Source organism: Acanthochromis polyacanthus, chromosome 16 (assembly GCF_021347895.1).
Source record: "Acanthochromis polyacanthus isolate Apoly-LR-REF ecotype Palm Island chromosome 16, KAUST_Apoly_ChrSc, whole genome shotgun sequence".
Classification (NCBI taxonomy): domain Eukaryota; kingdom Metazoa; phylum Chordata; class Actinopteri; family Pomacentridae; genus Acanthochromis; species Acanthochromis polyacanthus.
The window spans coordinates 20,940,988-20,960,004 of NC_067128.1; the positions used below are offsets into that span (position 1 = coordinate 20,940,988).

At 39.7% G+C, this 19,017-nt stretch overlaps 2 protein-coding genes across 3 annotated transcripts; one reads left to right on the plus strand and one right to left on the minus strand.

Moving 5' to 3' along the window:
- The first annotated feature begins 48 nt into the window (after nucleotides 1-48).
- On the plus strand, nucleotides 49-8,739 carry LOC110952180 (serine/threonine-protein phosphatase PP1-beta catalytic subunit-like). Its single transcript, XM_022195607.2, has 8 exons — nucleotides 49-242; nucleotides 2,013-2,144; nucleotides 2,440-2,670; nucleotides 3,214-3,318; nucleotides 3,876-3,947; nucleotides 4,585-4,736; nucleotides 6,501-6,635; nucleotides 6,718-8,739. Exons 1-8 carry the CDS (start codon nucleotides 191-193, stop codon nucleotides 6,820-6,822), a joined length of 984 nt encoding a protein of 327 aa, XP_022051299.1. The 5' UTR covers nucleotides 49-190; the 3' UTR covers nucleotides 6,823-8,739.
- bpnt1 (bisphosphate nucleotidase 1) lies at nucleotides 8,352-18,561 on the minus strand. Of its 2 annotated transcripts, XM_022195604.2 has the most exons (10): nucleotides 18,430-18,561; nucleotides 16,626-16,784; nucleotides 16,351-16,455; nucleotides 15,484-15,591; nucleotides 15,203-15,251; nucleotides 11,616-11,699; nucleotides 11,299-11,390; nucleotides 11,023-11,220; nucleotides 9,364-9,469; nucleotides 8,352-9,171 (listed from the first exon to the last, which is right to left on the minus strand). In XM_022195604.2, exons 2-10 carry the CDS (start codon nucleotides 16,743-16,745, stop codon nucleotides 9,020-9,022), a joined length of 1,014 nt encoding a protein of 337 aa, XP_022051296.1. In that variant the 5' UTR covers nucleotides 16,746-16,784; nucleotides 18,430-18,561; the 3' UTR covers nucleotides 8,352-9,019. The 2 variants fall into 2 exon arrangements, with proteins under 2 accessions (XP_022051296.1, XP_022051298.1); XM_022195606.2 differs by lacking the exon at nucleotides 11,616-11,699.
- Between the last annotated feature and the right edge of the window lie 456 nt (nucleotides 18,562-19,017).

Here is a 19,017-nt window from a genome sequence, read left to right on the forward strand (position 1 = left end):
CCCTCACATCTCTGCTCTGGTGGGAGGGACTAAGACGCAAGGAAAGGAGTCGAAAAAAAGAAGCGAGGATGTACAATTAGTGGATTGAGACGAGGGGCTGCAGTCAAACATTGAGACTCGTCCTCACTGGAGCCTACAAGTCAACACTGAGGGCAGCACCGCTCACTGTACCTGTGTGAGTGTCAGAAACATGGCGGAAAGCGAACTGAACGTTGACAGCCTCATCTCTCGATTACTGGAGGGTACGTTGTAACTGTGATGTTTCTGTCTGTCTGTGTGTTTTACCAAGAACATCTCTGAATTGCAGGCCCTTGTTTGCAACGTGTAACTTTACGGTAATTTCGGAATCGCTGTAGCATTGCATCCTCTGCTATCTGTGTTCATCAGCACGCTGTAAGCTAACCGTGGCGGTAAAGCTCTGTGTAATGTGATGCTAAATCAGCAGCAGCTTCAGTCGTGTACTGTGCGTGGTGGAGAAAAAGCTCGTTGCTGTCCGACAGTTGAAGCCAACCACGTTTACTAATCATTAACTTAGCGTTTGAACAGATGACCTATCCCAGAAGCTTGGTTAAAGTGACCGAAGTAGAACAGGAAGAACCATAGAACGTTGCGGTTGCTTAGTAACACTACCTGTTGCCAGGGCAGGTGGCTATTACTGGCTAACAAGCGGGCTACCTCGTGGACACGCCCCCCAACACAGGAAGTCATCACAGCCAGCAGATTTGAAATTCAGCCAATCACACATACATTTTCTGCACTTCCGTTTTCACCTGTAGGTAGCTTGGTCAACTAGTATTGACCTGCAATACAATTTGTAGGTATTTGTACTAAAATACTTCAAATGTAGTAGGGTTATTCCAGAATTAGAGGACATTTAGGCTTCAAAATTTTTGAAAAATTAATTTTCTCTTTTAAATTTTTTTTGGTACATATTCATCAATAGGAGGGAATAAACTATCAAAGGCTTGATTGGCTCAGCCTACACATCAGTGGTGCCATTTTTATTCCATGTTTTATTTGTTGTTTGCTAACCCTACTCTAGTCACAGTAACAGGGTTGCTCGTCCATGCTAATGTTAGCTTTTTCTCAGGAGTAGAAGCTAGATATTTAGCTAGCTGTTACTGCTGACCAAGAGGACAAACTTACTGATGGAAATAAAAAAGTCTTTTCCTGATTATATGCATAATGGGGCTGCACGAGGTAGAATGAGACATTCAATCAAGGCTGATGATGTTATAAAAAACTGAAGAGAAGACACAGCTTTGCGGGGTTGCACAGTGGAATAGTGGTTAGCAGCAAGAAGATCCCTGGGCCTGGGATCTTTCTGCATGGAGTGTTCTCCCTGTGCGTGGGTTTTCTCCAGGCACTCCGGCTTCTTCCCACAGTCCAAAAATATGCTGAGGTTAATTGGTTACTCTAAGTTGTCTGTAGGTGTGAATGTGAGTGTGAGTGTGAGTGTTTGTCTGTATATGTAGCCCTGCGACAGACTGGCGACCTGTCCAGGGTGTCCCCTGCCTTCGCCCGAGTCAGCTGAGATAGGCTCCAGCGACCCTAGTGAGGATAAAGCGGTGTATAGAGAATGGATGGATGGACATAGCTTTGTTCTACCCATTCTTTTGGAAATCTATTTGATGATGGTAATTCCAGCGTATCATGTGACTCACTGTTTTCTTCTACCAGCTAAAAAGGTTATGCTATCAGGGTTGTGTTGAAAGGCTAATTGATGATTAGAAAAGGCCCGTGGAATTATGTTAGCACATGAATAAAAGTGTGAGTTTTCATTCAAAACATGAAATTGCCTGGGTGACTCCAAACTTTGGAATGATAGTGTAAGTCTTTTAATAAAATTTGTGTATAGCCTTAACATATTAGTCAGCATCCTCAATTTTACTTTTCACATGAATTAGCCTTCTAAACCTTTTGTCCGTCCATAACAACTCACTCACTCATGTAGTGAATCAATGCTGAAACACACAACTGCAGAAAAAAATGTTCTGTTTCTCACCTTGAAGTGCGAGGATGTCGTCCAGGGAAGATCGTACAAATGACAGAGGCTGAGGTGCGAGGGCTCTGCATCAAGTCTAGAGAGATTTTCCTTAGTCAGCCGATTCTGCTGGAACTGGAGGCTCCTCTCAAAATCTGCGGTGAGAACAAACACCTGCCAACAGAAGCAATGTTACCATCCTAAGTTGTGTCACTGAGCGTACATGCGCCTGTAGCTTTTGCTTTCACCTTTAAAAACACACGCTTAAAATACACAACAGTTGTGGTCTAAAGGTTTAAATGGATTGAAGACATATTGCTGCATTTCTGTGATGCAAAAGAAACAATACTTAATTTATCTTCATTAACTCCTATTTGTTTTTGTTCATCTCATGCTGATTTTTAAGATGTTAACTTGTGCAGGCTGTGAATGGTAAAATGAGCATTTAATTCCAGGTGATATCCATGGACAGTACACAGACCTACTGAGGCTATTTGAGTATGGGGGCTTCCCTCCAGAGGCCAACTATCTGTTCCTGGGAGACTACGTGGACAGAGGGAAACAGTCGCTAGAGACCATCTGTCTGCTGCTTGCCTACAAGATCAAATACCCAGAGAACTTCTTCTTGCTCAGGGGGAACCATGAGTGTGCCTCCATCAATCGTATTTATGGCTTCTATGATGAGTGTAAGTTGGAAGATGATGTTTGTTGTGCAGTGGGTACATCTACATCTGTTAATTCTATGAATGGTCACAGATTCTTAAAAATGAGAATTTACTACATGTTACAAATCAAATACATAATTTGTTTTGTTTTTGCTTGATGCTCAAACAAAATAAGCACTTTGAATCACATCTATATCTTCAAACTTGGAATGGGCATTTAAACAGCTCATAAGCCATCTTTAATCTGATTAATGTCATATTTATTAGTAAGTATTAATAATAAATATTAATTAACTTAATATTTATTCTTTAGTCCTTACTAGAAGTGTAAACACTTTCCCCTAAGTTAAAAACACAGAATGTTGTAATCTATTGCCTCTTTTCTCATCCTAAACTGAAAGAAAACCCCAGAACATCTCAGATTAGGATAAATGACATTTGCGTAGAGCATCACATGATATATTGTAATCTAAAAGCCACTGTCATTTTGCTAATGTTTTAATTTACAAGCAAGACTTGTTCTGCATTTTAAACCTTTTTTTATTTAATATGTATTTTCCTTAGGCAAGCGCAGATTTAACATAAAGCTCTGGAAGACATTCACAGACTGTTTTAATTGTCTGCCCATCGCTGCAATTATTGATGAGAAGATCTTCTGCTGCCATGGAGGTTTGTGAAGCATCTGTTCCATAGCAGACAGTAATGTAGTCCTTAAAATCAATATGTCTATCTCTCTGTTAGCAACATTACTCAAAAACGGACCAACGGATTTGGATGGCATTTTCAGGGAATGTCAGAAATGTCACAAGGACAAATTGATTGGATTTTGGCAGTGATGCGGTTTATAATCTGGCTCCAAGGATTTGTTAAAGATTTTTGTATCACTGCAAGATAGTGGCACGGCATCACTGTAACATTTTGTTTGCGTTGTACATCTATATTAAATGGCCACATTCTATGTTGCCGTGATTTTTGATCATCAATACCTAATAAAGAAATACAGAATTTGTAAAAAAAATAAATAAATTGCTGCATTTCTGCCAATGCCATTTGGGGGAATGAACAGCCTTGGTGGAGTACTGTGCTCTCTGTGTTTTTCTAGTTGCCTTTGTGCATTCAAGATGTAAGTGCAGTTATAATCAGAATTTGGTATTTGAATAATTTGAGGGAACTGTCAGGAGTCGCTGTGTTGTGTCAGCTTTTAATGCTGTCATCTCTTCCTTCAGGACTCTCGCCTGATCTGCAGTCCATGGAACAAATCCGACGCATTATGAGACCTACTGATGTCCCAGACACAGGTCTGTTATTCTGTGTTTGTGTTATTTAATTAAAAGAAGACAAAGTTTTTATCAGGTGATTTTTGAGTACCTGCTTTTACAATTAGTGCTAGTAGTAAACTGTAGCATATTTTCAAGATTAATTATTGGAGAAAACTGAACAATAAGAACATCAAATAATCAGTTAATGCTTTCATGTTAGAATAGTGCACAACAGGCTTTATTAGTCCATCCATCCATTATCTATACACCGCTTAATCCTCATTAGCGTCGTGGTGGGCTGGAGTCTATCCCAGCTGACTTCAGATGAAGGCAGGAGACACCCTGAACAGGTCACCAGTCTATCACAATGCTACATATACAGACAAACAAAAGTCACACTCACATTCACACCTACGGACAATTTAGAGTTACCAGTTAACCTCAGCATATTTTTGGACTGTGGGAGGAAGCCGGAATACCCGGAGAAAGCCCATGCATGTACAGGGAGAACATGCAAACTCCATGCAGAAAGATTCCAGGAAGGCTGGGACGCTAAACGGGAACTTCTAGCTGCAAGGCTATAACCACCATGCAGCCTGGCTTTATTAGTGTTGCTGGAATATGTATTTATCAGACTGGCTGCTTGGCGTGACCGTTTCTTGTTTCTTTGCTTCAGGTTTGCTGTGCGACTTGCTGTGGTCAGACCCTGACAAAGATGTCCAGGGGTGGGGGGAAAATGATCGGGGAGTTTCCTTCACCTTCGGGGCCGATGTGGTCAGCAAGTTCCTCAACCGCCACGACCTGGATCTCATCTGTCGAGCACATCAAGTAACCTTGGACTGCTTAATGATTTAGGGCTACATTTAAAACAATTCAGTTGAGAATTAAACTGCACTTTGTCAATGCAAATAAATTAGACCATATTTGAAATTACAGCAAATACAGAAACAGAAACCAAAATGTTAACAGTCAAGTTTTGTTAAACTGATTTTATTTGAAAAAAGGATCACAGTAGATTTTTAGATTTGTACATTTGATGCAAATTTTTTGTTCATGGATTAATCCATTACAGCATTAAGTCAAAGGCAACTTCTGCAAATGTAGAAATGTGCTCCCCTGAAAACTAAGAACTAGAAAAGTACTCAGAGTACTCCAAGTACTCCACCAAGGCTGTTCATTCCCCGATATGGCATTGTCAGAAATGCAGCATTATTTTTTAAATGCAGCATTTGTTTATTAGTTATTGTTGATCAGAAATCATGGCACCATACAATGTGGCCATTTAATATAGATGTACCCACAAACAAAATGATCTGGCATTGAGCACAGGCGTGTGTTATACATGTGTGCATTATGTATGGATACTGAATGGGGTGACCTAAATATGTACCGGGTGGTGGGAATTGATGGACTTGGAAACCCCCCCATAATTGAATCAATTGTTCCTTGTATCATTTCTGACAGATAAATCCCTGTAAGACCGCAGCGGTCGACTTATAGTAGGATCACAATCGTGATCATCAGCAGGCAGCTGATGCAGTGTTCACTTGTAGTCATAGTTACGGTGACGCCATGCTGCTATCTCGCAGTGATACAGAAATCTTTAACAAATCCATGGATCCAGACAATAAGCTGCATCACTGCCAAAATCTAATCACTTGGTCCTTGTGTCATTTCTGACCTTTCCTGAAAATTTCATCCAACAGTCTACATATTATTATAAAAGACAGATAGAACAACATCCATTTCTGCTGACAAAGCTTTATCACAGAAATTAACCCCTACTCTCCTTTAACCTTTTTTCCCACCCACCACTCCTGTGTCTTTTCAGAGTGTACGAAGGCTTGAACTTTGAGGGACAAAAAAAATCAGCATTAAAAACTAAAATAATTTCACTAGCTCACTTAGGGTTGTAAAAAAAACAGAACTTGTGGACATTTACAACACTGAATCAGTGGATATTTCACATTTTGTTCCAAAATGACTTAGATCAGAGGTGTCAAACTAATTTTAGTTCAGGGGCCGCATACAGCCAAACTAGATCTCAAGGGCGCAGAACCAGTAAAATCATAACATAATAACCCATATATAATGAAAACTCCACATTTTCCTTTGTTTGTGCAGAAAAGTGTATTTTGAAAATGATCACATTTATTGAACTATTGTTTTCCGAAACATGAACAATAACCTGAAATTTCTTAAGAAAAAGAAGTGCAATTTCAACAATATTATCCCTCAGCTTATCATTTTTGCATTACAATTTCCAGAACAGGTTATCTACAAAGGCACAAAGAGGCATCTGGAACTGAAGAATATCGTATTTTACTTTATTATCAAAACTATCTGTCAATATCTAGAAATTATTTAAAATTTTTAGTTTTGCAATTTGCAGTTCATGTCGTCTTTGTAATTTTTACACTTTGTGAAGTCATCCCACGGGCCAGATTGGACCCTCTGGTGGGCCGCGTTCGGCCCGCGGGTCTTATGTTTGACACCTCTGACTTAGATTAATCAAACACCAGTCAAAGTTGGAGCCAAACACTGTTCTGTCAGCTGGCTAATCATTTGTGCTCTTATCCTGCCACCCAACAGGTTGTTGAGGATGGCTATGAGTTCTTTGCAAAGCGACAGCTGGTGACTCTGTTTTCTGCCCCAAACTACTGCGGGGAGTTTGACAATGCTGGCGGCATGATGAGCGTGGATGAGTCCCTTATGTGCTCTTTTCAGGTAGAGGTCTCAGTACTGCCACATTAAATTCAGCATTATGTATCGTAGATGTATTGAACAATATGACCGTATTGCCTTTCAGATCCTGAAGCCGTCAGAGAAAAAAGCCAAGTACCAGTACGGTGGGGTGAATTCAGGACGCCCTGTCACCCCGCCTCGTACCACTCAGGCACCTAAAAAGAGGTGAGCGGCTGGCCTGACTCTCCTGCTCCCCCTCGGCTGGTCTCTGGAACCACATCCCTGCAGGCTGCCTCAGACACTCCAGCCTTTTCTCAGTCAGCTTGTTCATGTGTATATAGGAACTCCCAGAGTGATTTTTTTGCTTGTTCTGTGGGTATTTTTATGAACATGTGAATGGTTTTTCCATTTTTTTTCTGATACCATGGTATGCATTTACTCAACCCATTCAGGAATATTAACACCAACCTCTTGTGGAATGGGAAAGAAGCTTCTTTATCTGCCTTGAAATTAACCATTTCTATTGTGAATTTGTGAATGCATGCACGCTTGCGTGATTGGGATGAGTTGTAGTCCGAGCCAATGTAAAATCCAGATTGTCCCAACCTAAAGGACCAGTTTCACTTTGATTCCCACCTCTGGATTGGCTGAAGTATTGGACTGCTTCAAGAAATGGTCTCACTGGGATATATACTTATTTGTATTCTAGTATAAGACTGATAACTGGCTGACTGAGCTTGGAATCAAAGGGAAACAGCCAGCCTGGCTCGGCCCAAAGGTAACAAAATCCACCGACCAGCTCTTTAATTTATTGTATCTTGTGTGATCCACTATACAAAACTCCAAAGCTGCAGATAATTTTTGGTAAGGACCTATTGCCTAGCAACCAGCAGAGACTATAGAAAATTATTGGTTCCAACCAATAACTAGTCGGGCACAGACCCTCTAGTGAGCAGCAGTTTGCTCTATGACTGTTTTTTGTACAGCTGAAAAATGTGTTAATTGGTGAGCTTTAGAAATGCTTTGTTTTCATTTGAGCAGAGCCATGCTAGCCACCTAGATACTAGTCTTTAAGCTGGCTGGAGCCGCATATGTAAGACAGAGGCGAAGCATCAATCTTCTTTTTTAACTCTGGGCAAGAAAGCAACTAACCCAAAATATCAGATTTTTACTGTAAGAATCACTTGGTAGACAGGGCAGCATATACGTTCCTCTCTAACAAATGCTGTTCTTGTCATGGAGATATCAAGAAAATCCTAAGATCTAAATGACATAAGTGAAATAAATATTGTTAGAAATCTTGCTGTATGCAACCATAAAGCCAGTCTGAACTTTTATAAAAGCCACAGCTATGCTATAGCTTTGTAAGGGTGCTCTTATACAGTTAATGCTCCTCATTAGATTAGTGTTTCCAGCCAGCTTTTCACAACCAGCACCAAGTTGTGTACCTTTTTATCCTGTGTGTCACTGGGCGAGCATTTGTGATCGTTAAAGAAGCGATTTTCCATTGTTGCTAAAAAATAAACGGGGAAAACAACGCAATAGTGCAAATGATTCCCTTTGATCTCTGATGTACATCCAGTGTTTGTGGAACATGTGGGAACCAAACAGCTCAGAGAGCACTTGAGTCCTTTAGTCTGACAAACACAGTAGATGTGCAGAAAAGTAGACAAATATACCAGGGCAAAAAGGGAGGTATACGATTGAAAGGATTCGTGAGATAAGAAAATGACTCCAAGTACAGGCTTAAGCAATAGATGTCAGCAAATTCATTTTTTATATTTACAGCTCAGCCGAGTCATGTTCTCCACAGCAGTAGGTGTCGACCTCTTCCACACTGAACATTGTTGCACTTCAGTCATCACATGACATTATGAAGAGGTCAAAAGTCAAGACGATGATGTTGTTTGTCGTCTACATTACACTAGTTGTAGTACATTGTTCCCACCTAGTGGTTATTGAATGAAGAACAGTAAATCATTTCCAACTCACTACTGAACATTTAACCTGTATCATTTTATTTATTTAAATCTTGCCTTTTGCCTTGTAAATCTATTGATGTTCAAGTTGGAATTGATGTGTAAAGAAGTTCAGAGGTTTGAACACATTTGTTTCAGAGGAGTGTAATAAATGGAAGTGCTATTGAGCTGGCTTTCTGTGTTCAATGTGACTCATCACAACATTCAGTTGTAGGCACTGGAATAAAGAGTGTAATCAAAATGTTGTTTTGTAAATTACCTTTTACATGTGACTAAAATGAGATACAAAAATCAAATGTTCATTTAAAGGGATAAAATAGGTGTCGTGACATTTTCATACATCGTGTTCCTGCATGTGACATGTAGGATGTGTCCACAAACTCCGCTGCTGGGTTTTCCAAGTACGAGAGGTAATTTCTCTGCAGCAGGAGGACAAGAAGACAGACCTCACTGTGACTTGAGAGCTTGCAGCACTGACTGCGGTACTCTGCTGACATAGTACTCATGATTGCGTAGTGCAGCGAGAACCCCAGCAGAGTTCATGTGCTTTACATTAGCATCATATCTGTATCCATTTCCGTGCATATCCGTCAGTTTGCCTGCATAAGAAAAGAGTAGATATGAAATATTTCGAAGAACAGTTTCAAGACAGTAAAACTGCTTGTTTTCAGATGCAAAGACCCAAGTTGAACCTGCAGATGTGCATTGATAAACCCATGAAAGAGCTGATACATGTATTATTTGAAGCCTCCCTGTATGCTGAGACAGAAATGATGATTTTTTTTTTTTACCTCCAACAGCATGCAGGATGGCTTCAGGAGCACAAGTGTCCCACTTTTTGCACCCGGGACTGGCAAAGACATAAGCGGAGGCCTTTCCCTCCACAAGCTGGATTATCTACAGACATGAGTCAAGAAGCATTTCCACATCTGGTTATTGCTAGAATGTGTTTTTTTTTGTCAACTCATTTAACATCTACAGTGATGTAAAAAAAGTATTATTCTCAAATTCTTATTTTTTAACATTTTTTCCCCACTTAAATGCTTAAGACCATCAAACAAATGTATATATCAGACAAAGATAATCCAAGTAAACCCAAAATGCAATTTTTAAATGATGATTTTATTTATTATGCAAAAAAAAACAAACTACAAAGCTACCTGGTCCTGAGTGGAAAAAGTAATTGCCCCCTAAACCTAATAACTGGTCGGCCCACGCTCAGCAGCAACAACTGAAATCAAGCGTGTTCTATAATGTAATGAGTCTTTCACATCTCTGTGGAGATGTTTGGGACCACTTTTCTTTGCAGAATTGTTTTAATTTTTTTGTCATTGAATTCATCACCACCATGTTTGACTGTTGGTATGATGTTCTTTTTCTGAAATGCTTCAACTTCGGTCTCATCAATCCATAGAATAGTCTCCCAGAAGTCTTGGGGATCATTCAGATGCTTGTTTGCAAAAGTAAGATGAGCCTTTATTTTCTTTTTGTTCAGCGGTAGTTTTGACAGTGAAACTCTGCTATGGATGCCGTTTTTGCCCAGTCTCCTCCTTATTGTTGAGTCATGAACAATAACAATGTTTGAGGCAAGGGAGGCCTGAAGTTCTAGATGTTGTCCTGGGTTCCTTTGTGAGCTCCTGGAGCTGTGCTCTTGGGGTAATTTTGGTAGGCCGGCCACTCCTTGGAAGGTTCACCACTGTTCCATGTTTTCTCCATTTGTGGATAATGTCTCTCACCTGTAGCCCTAAAGCTTTAGAAAAGGCTTTGCAACCCTTTCCAGACTGTTACTTTACTTTATTTCTGTTCTTGAATGTCTTTGGATCGCAGCATTTTGTTGCAGATTTTTAAGATCTTTGGCTTCATTTAGTCAAACAGGTTCTATTTAAGTGATTTCTTGATTGAACTGGTCTGGAGGTAATCAGACTTGGGTCTGGTCAGCAAAATTGAACTCACTTTCCAAAAAATGTGATTAGCCACAGTTAATTCATGATTTAACTAGAGCGGCAAATACTTTTTCACATAGGGCCAGGTATGTTTGGATAGTTTTTTCCCCCCTTAAAACGTTAAATCATCATTTAAAAACTGCATTTTCTGCATACTTTGGTTGTCTTTAATATGTTTGATGGATTTAAACATTTAAGTGGGGGAAATATAAAAAAAATAAGAATTCGAGTAGGAGGCAAATACTTTTTCATTGCACTGTACATCTACAAACAGGAACTTTTACTATTAAAAGTTATTTTAATGTTTAATGGCAGCATTTTACATCATCCTTCTGTGGCATTCACATGCTGTGGTTACTGGCCTCTACTCTGCACTTCACTGTGAATGACTCAAATCTACTGAACTGATTTATGACACAGGCTTTCAGCTCCTTCAGACAGGACCATAAACCAAATCTATCCAACACATGACTGTACATGTAAAGTCCCATTACCAGTCAGTCTCACCTTGTTTCCAGCACCTCCCACTCTTATAACTTCATGAGGCTCCATGGCGTCTACGCAGTCCGTTACCAGCTTGTTGCTATGGGAGCGGGTGGTCGTGACAATCCGTCTATCACCTGGAACTTCCTGCAGCTGGAATCCAAAGGCGCCCAATCCTGGCATTCCCCACATGGTTCTTCCTAAAACTGCTCCTGCTCCCATCTAAAGAGGAAAAAGTCAGAACTGATCAGAGTGACCATCTTCTAAAATGCAGCTGCAGACACTTCATTTGGTTTGTACCTGGTAGTTGTAGAACGGCTGGTTGATGACACCTGCGATAGCTCTGCCTCCGTATGCAATACCAATGAGCACCGTCACGTTATCCAAGAGCCCTGAAGTCAGAAAGCAGCAGGATGTTAGCTGGTCACCAATAAATGATACAACTGCTCTTTCACTTAGAAGCAAACGTTGTTGGTGTGGCCAGTTAAGTGGCAGTACGATGTTCACATGCATAAGACAGAAAAATGTTTTAAACTTTTAAATAAACGAATTCTTGTTTAATGGTGCGGAATAACTGATATTGTACACTGCTAGAGGTAAAATTTGCCGTCTCATACAGAGAGCTGTGCTGTGAGGCTGAGAGGTGTTCGACCCTTTGAGCGATATCTGGGCTACGGTTGGAAGATGAAGGCCCCTCGACGCTGGCATCAGCAGGACGAGAGTGAGAGGCAGGTGGATAGGAGCAGCAGGGATACAAAAAGAAGAGAAGCAAAAAGTATGAAAGTGACAGGAAGAGTCTGCAGAGTGAGAGTCAGACAGCAACCCAACAAACTAGACGGCATTTTGCTACAAAATCGAAACAGGAATAAAATAAAATCGATCGTAAGATTAGATCACAGGTTGTTCTGTTAGGTGCCAGGTAACCAAAATTAGCCTTCAAAAGTTCCCATAATCATTTTTCACATGCTTCTGCCACACAAGGCAGTTACAAGTTTAACCTCTGTTTGCCAACTAGTGCATGTAAAACATTTTAAACAGTAGCCATGTCAGCAGAACACAACATAACTACGGCTCAAAGCAACTACAAAGCATCAAAATAGAGGGAACAACTGTTAGCAAAATGTTCATTCATCTCATACTTTATGTCTTTATATCTGGACTCTCCATGTTCTTTGCTGTTATCTGCTACATTAACTTAAGATCTTAGAAAAGTATTATTTCCACAGGATATAACTTCCCAGATAGCAAACTATGGGTGAATCAATGTTGAATCTACACACGTGGACAAAATTGTTGGTACCCCTCAGTTAAAGAAGGAAAAACCCACAATTCTCACTGAAATCACTTGAAACTCACAAAAGTAACAATAAATAAAAATTTATTGAAAATTAAATAATCAAAAACAGCCATCACTTTTGAATTGTTGATTAACATAATTATTTAAAAAAACAAACTAATGAAACAGGCCTGGACAAAAATGATGGTACCTCTATAAAAGATTGAAAACTGTTTGACCAGAGTGACATGATTAACTCAGGTGTGTCATTTAATTGACATCACAGGTGTTTCCAAACTCATAATCAGTCAGTCTGCCTATTTAAAGGGAGACAAGTAGTCACCCTGCTGTTTGGTGAAAAGGTGTGTACCACACTGAACATGGACAACAGAAAGCGAAGGAGAGAATTGTCCCAGGACATCCGAAAAAAAATTATAGACAAACATCTTAAAGGTAAAGGCTATAAGACCATCTCTAAACAGCTTGAAGTTCCTGTGACAACAGTGGCTCATATTATTCAGAAATTCAAGACCCACGGGACAGTAGCCAACCTCCCTGGACGTGGCCGCAAGAGGAAAATTGATGACAAATTGAAGAGACGGATCGTTGGAATTGTATCCAAAGAGCCCAGAGCAACCTCCAAAGAAATTAAAGGTGAACTCCAAGGCCAAGGTACATCAGTGTCAGATCGCACCATTCGTCGTTGTTTGAGCCAAAGTGGACTTCATGGGAGACGACCAAGGAGGACACCACTGCTGAAAAAAACTCTTAAAAAAGCCAGACTGGAATTTGCAAAAATGCATGTTGACAAGCCACAAAGCTTCTGGGAGAATGTCCTTTGGACAGATGAGACCAAACTGGAGCTTTTTGGTAAGGCACATCAACTCTATGTTCATAGACTCAAAAACCAAGCATACGAAGAAAAGAACACTGTCCCTACGGTGAAACATGGAGGAGGCTCAGTAATGTTTTGGGGCTGCTTTGCTGCATCTGGCACAGGGTGTCTTGAAAGTGTGCAAGGTACGATGAAATCTGAAGACTATCAAGGCATTCTGGAGAGAAATGTGCTGCCTAGTGTCAGAAAGCTTGGTCTCAGTCGCAGGTCATGGGTCTTCCAACAGGACAACGATCCAAAACACACAGCCAAAAACACCCAAGAATGGCTGAGAGAAAAGCGTTGGACTATTCTAAAGTGGCCTTCTATGAGCCCAGATCTGAATCCCATTGAACATATGTGGAAGGAGCTGAAACATGCCATTTGGAGAAGACACCCATCAAACCTGAGACAACTGGAGCTGTTTGCTCATGAGGAGTGGGCCAAAATACCTGTTGACAGCTGCAGAACGCTCATTGACAAATACAGAAATCGTTTAATTGCAGTGATTGCCTCAAAAGGTTGTGCAACAAAATATTAAGTTATGGGTACCATCATTTTTGTCCAGCCCTATTTCAATAGTTTGTTTTTTTTAAATAATTATGTTAATCAACAATTCAAAAGTGATGGCTGATTTTGATTATTTAATTTTCAATAAATTTTTATTTATTGTTACTTTTGTGAGTTTCAAGTGATTTCAGTGAGAATTGTGGGTTTTTCCTTCTTTAACTGAGGGGTACCAACAATTTTGTCCACGTGTGTATGTTGAGACCGAACGTTGAAATTATACAGAAAGCGCAAGGTTGATAAAATGTTGAGTCAACGTTTGCTTACATAGATTACATGTTTGCAAACATAGATTCAACATTAATTAAACATTGACCTGTCAAACATTTTAATTAAACCGAAATACAATGTAGATTCAACGGCATCTTTTAAACACAAACTTCAATGTTGACAAAATGTTGTTGAATCAACGTTGATCCAACCATCAGTCTTCAACCGTAACCACAATTCAACCTTCTTAACCCGAATTCAACATTGATTTAACATCTTTTGCTATCTGGGTAAAGTGTGATTTATGGTTGAAAAGCAAACGTTGACTCAACATTTTATCAACCTTGCGCTTTCTGTATAATTTTGACGTTAGGTCTCAACATAGATTCAACATTGATTCACCCATAGTTTGCTATCTGGGTTAATAAGATACATAATAAGAGATATGAACATCTTCATTAAAAATCGAGTTTCTACAGACATTCACTTAATGTCAGCATTCAGCAATGGCTACGGTGTTTACGAACCAGCCTTTTCTGATCAACAGTCTAAACTACTAAAGCATTGGTGTATACCCATGGAATTCACATTAGAACTACATACAACATGGCTGGTGCATTTGCGATGTTACATTATTTACGTACCGAGCAGAGTGTATCCTTGTGTGGGGATCTGGGGGTAATGACAGAAAAAATACCCAACAAAACCCTTCTCCTTAATCAAGATAACGTGAGTATTCTTTAGTTTTCTTTAAAAAAAAAAAACAACTATTCAAAAGTCAGTCTTGTTATTAGTGCTGCTTGAGGTGACCACAGACTTGGTGGCAAAATGGAAAGAAAATGATTCAGAAATCCACAGAGGACAGTCTAAAAAATGCTACCGTTTCACGAATGTGGCTGAAAAGGTTTATGGTAAAGTTCTGTTGCAACACTGTCCCATAATTTATCGTAATCAGTTTCATCACACTTTGAAACCACTGCATGTTACAACATTTTAACAGATACAGAGCATAAATGCTGCTGCTGATCTAAATTCAATTTCTGCACAAGTTCAGGTTGCAAATACTTTGTTTAGATATTTCCACCACACTCATACTTTCACGAAGAGGAAAAATAAACTCCTAAGCTTAAAACCTAAGTGCAGAGGCAGTGATGAAATGCTGAAGCTACTGCATGTATGCAAGCTGGAAGAGTCACTTCACTGCTACATGTATTTCTCTAGTGTGCTTAGTACACACAAATAGGCGAATTTTCAAGAAACATATTTGAAGAACCTACCTTCAGTATACTCCTTTGTGCCGTCGAGGGGATCCACCCACACAACGAGCTGAGATTCAAACAGACACATTCAGAATAATAATGTGCACTCTGTAGGAGGAAAATGTGCAAAAGGAATAAACACCACAGTACACTATACTCCAACAGTTTTAACAGGATGGAATTGTTTAGAATATATTCAGGTGCCAAACAGAAAGAAAATTAAATTCAAACAAAGATTAGACGACAGACTATCGGTGGATACTGGTTACTGAAGTTTTACATTCTATTTCTGACTCTACCTCTTCTTCTGTCAGCCCGCTGTACTCAGCTGGACAGGTCTTCTGAAGGATTTCCTCTGCCTGGCCATTCTCAATGAGATCTTCCTGTACCTCTTCGTCTGGAAGCTCCTGCATAACAGAACAAACGTGATCATTAGTCTGAGTCCTCAACAAAACTTTGTGCCGGATCAGTGTCTTTAAGTCCAACATACACTTCCGTTCAAAAGTATGGGGTCTTATTTTTGAAAGAAAAGCATTTTTTCAATAAAGGATCAGAAATACAGTCTAGACATTAATAATGTGGTAAATGACTATTCTAGCTGGAAACGGCTGATTTTTAATGGAATATCTACATATCTACATGCCAACAACAAGACATGGGCACCATCATCACAAGGCGACGATGGAAATGGATTGGACACACACTCCGTAAAGACCCACAGTCAGTCACAAGAACAGCACTGCACTGGACCCCAGATGGCAAAAGAAAGAGAGGAAGACCAAGAACAACATGGAGAAGAACAGTAGAGGGTGAGATGGAGGCCATGCAGCACTCTTGGAGTTCATTGACAAGGCTGGCCCAGGATAGGCAGAAGTGGAGGAACTTTGTTGCTGCCCTACACACTACTTGGTGTAAAGGATGATGATGATGATCTCCATAGGGGTACAGAGGAACATTTCCAGCAACCATCACTCCTGTGTTCTAATGATACAGTGTGTTAGCTAATGTTGTTGAAAGGCTAATTGATGATTAGAAAACCTTTGTGCAGTTATGTCAGCAAATGATTAAAAGTGTGAGTTTTCATGGGAAACATGAAACTGTCTGGGCGACCCCAAACTTTTGAACGGTAGTGTATGCTGCCAAAATACAGTTAAGTGTTCACTCACCTCCTCTCCAATGATGGTGATTTTGGGGAAACGTCTGGAGAGCGAAGCACAAATGCTCTGCTGTGCCAGTCTGTCCGCCAGCGTCTGCAAATCATTAGCTCCTGTCTGTGCCGGAGTAGAATCAGGAAGTCAAAGAAGATTCAGATCATTTCTGTATTACTACCTGCCTTGAATCTCCACTGAAAATTATGTTTATGCATTTTTCATGTGTCTAATTGGCACAAGCTGTGTGTTTTCCCCTGAATGATGAATCATTTTAGTATGAAATGTCATACCTTTTCAACAATGCCAAGTTCTCCACTATGAAGGACCTTTCTTACAATGGCACCAGCCTTTTCAGCCACACTGTAGGCGGAGGCCACCAGTCGCATAACCACTGCAGGGCTTCCAGACATTGCTGACTTGTTGACCTAGGGCGGTGGAAGATCCTAAAACTAGATAAGGAATATGAGAAGTTACTTCGTTCAGCATGTCTGTGTCAGTTCTCAGTCATCCAGGTCAGTGGAATCCTAAGAGCTTCAATAGATGCAAACTAGACTCAGGTGAAGAAGCACTGAGTGAGAAGTGAAGCGGGTCCACAGAGGACAGTCTAAAAAATGCTACCGTTTCATGAATGTGGCTGAAAAGGATTAAAATGAGATGGGTAAAGTTGAACCACTGTTGGATTTATAGTAAAGTTCTGTTGCAACACTGTCCCATAATTTATCGTAATCAGTTTTCATCACACTTTGAAACCACTGCATGTTACAACATTTTAAACAGACACAGAGTTGGAGGATATTTTACGTCCCATTCATCAAATTTCAAATAATCCAAGTACAACCAACTAAAACGTGCAGTTGTTGTTGTTTAACTGTACTTGTCCTGAGACCAAACCTGAAAAAAATATTAGAAAAGAATGTTTGATCATGTTTTTAAAAATACCAAACAAGTCTGAGTTCCCCCTAAAATGAAATGTTTCTCTTGTTCAACACCCCTGCTGACAAAATTGAATCTCAAAGAAAACAGTTCAAATGAAATTTAAATCTCCCTTATTATTTTTCATTGATGTGTCTTGTAATTGTGAGACTTTTTTTCAACATAATATTTAAAATAATAATTATTATGTATGGAACGTGTGCCCCACAACAACCCTGGTAGTATAACCATTTTAGCTGGTAGAAGGAGAAGAAAACAGTGAATTACGCTAGAATTACCATCATCAAACAGTTTTCCAAAACAATGAGAAGAGAAAAGCTATGTCCTCTCTTCTATTTTTCATATTTTCATAACATTGTCAGCCTTGACTGAATGTCTCACTCTACCTCACGCAACCCCATTATGCATATAATCAGGATAAGATTCTTTTTAACTTTTTCTTGACTTTTTTTTCCATCAGTGAGTTTGTCCTCTTGGTCAGCAGTAACAGCTAGCTACATATCTTCTACTCCTGAGAAAAAGCTAACATTAGCATGGATTAGCAACCCTTTTACTGTGATTCGAGTTAGCAAGCAACAAATAAAACACGGAATAAAAACGATACCACTGATGTGTACGCTGAGCCAATCAAGTCTTTGATTGTTTATTACCTATTATTGATGGATATGCAGCAGCAAATTGCACAAGAAAAAATGTATTATTCAAAAAATTTGAAGCCCAAATGTTCTCCAATTCTGGAATGACCCAAGCTTCTTCCAGAACCAAAGAGAGGCCCAGCTGCCTTCTACTGAAGCCCTTTAGACTTTGTTCATGCTGGTATATCAATGTTTAACAGTCAGATAATAAAAACCAAAACAATAAAGGTCAGTTCGGGGAGTACCAAGGCCAAAATAATAATCCTGAGCAGAGAATAAATAAAGCCACAATGCTAAACAACCTACCTACAAAGAAATTTTGCAATCCTAAACCTACCTGCCTTCAGAAACTGCAAACGCCATTAGCTAATATTTATTCAGTTTAGATAGGAAAGTAAAGAAAACTGATTGAGCAATAAACTTCTGCAATTGATACTGATCAAAGAGCATGCTACCGTTGATAGATAGCAAACATAGTACTCAATAATATCCAGTTAATATCATCTGAATAGAGATGAATACTTACTACAGTTAACAGAGCAGTACAATGCCACACAGATCTCTCCGGTTGAATTCAGGAGATGCAGTAAGTGTGAGACCTTTGACCCTCAAAGAGCCGGAATGTGATGAGATAATTACCTAACAAGCCACACGCAACTCAGCTAAGTTGTTTTCCAACATCAGAGCTCATAATGATCTTCAACAACATTTCCTATCTGAAGAACCGTTCAACAAGAGTTAAAAGGACACAAGCACCAGTTAAAATACAATATCAATCTGTCAAATCAGAATGCCCTCCAGACTTTTAGGTGTTTTAAACGACACGATTAAGTCTGGGCTCAAAGTCGTCTAACTGCTGTTCAACCAATGCGGAAGGAGGGGGACTGAATCATCTTGTGTCGTCTGTAAAAGGCGCTCTCTCGGAGAAAAGTAACCTGCTGGGTCCAAGTGCCCAAAGAATTCCTGCTGAGATACTTTGACGTTGTGTCAAAAAAACCATTAATCTGAGGCTCAACTGTAAAAACTTTGATTGAAAAAGTTTCACTGTATCGAGTTTTGCCAGGCAGAGAGTACTACTCACACTAGTATGGCACAATAGATACGTAGATTTTTT

Excerpts from the sequence above, each read along its gene's own strand:
- bpnt1 (XM_022195604.2), bottom strand. The coding sequence starts at position 16,745 with ATGTCTGGAAGCCCTGCAGTGGTTATGCGACTGGTGGCCTCCGCCTAC. Across the intron at positions 11,221-11,298 it reads AGCCGTTCTACAACTACCAG|ATGGGAGCAGGAGCAGTTTT; the intron begins GTACAAACCAAA and ends TTTCCTCTTTAG. Across the intron at positions 9,172-9,363 it reads CATCCTGCATGCTGTTGGAG|GCAAACTGACGGATATGCAC; the intron begins GTAAAAAAAAAA and ends TTTCTTATGCAG.
- LOC110952180 (XM_022195607.2), top strand. The coding sequence starts at position 191 with ATGGCGGAAAGCGAACTGAACGTTGACAGCCTCATCTCTCGATTACTG. Across the intron at positions 243-2,012 it reads CATCTCTCGATTACTGGAGG|TGCGAGGATGTCGTCCAGGG; the intron begins GTACGTTGTAAC and ends CTCACCTTGAAG. Across the intron at positions 6,636-6,717 it reads CCCTTATGTGCTCTTTTCAG|ATCCTGAAGCCGTCAGAGAA; the intron begins GTAGAGGTCTCA and ends ATTGCCTTTCAG.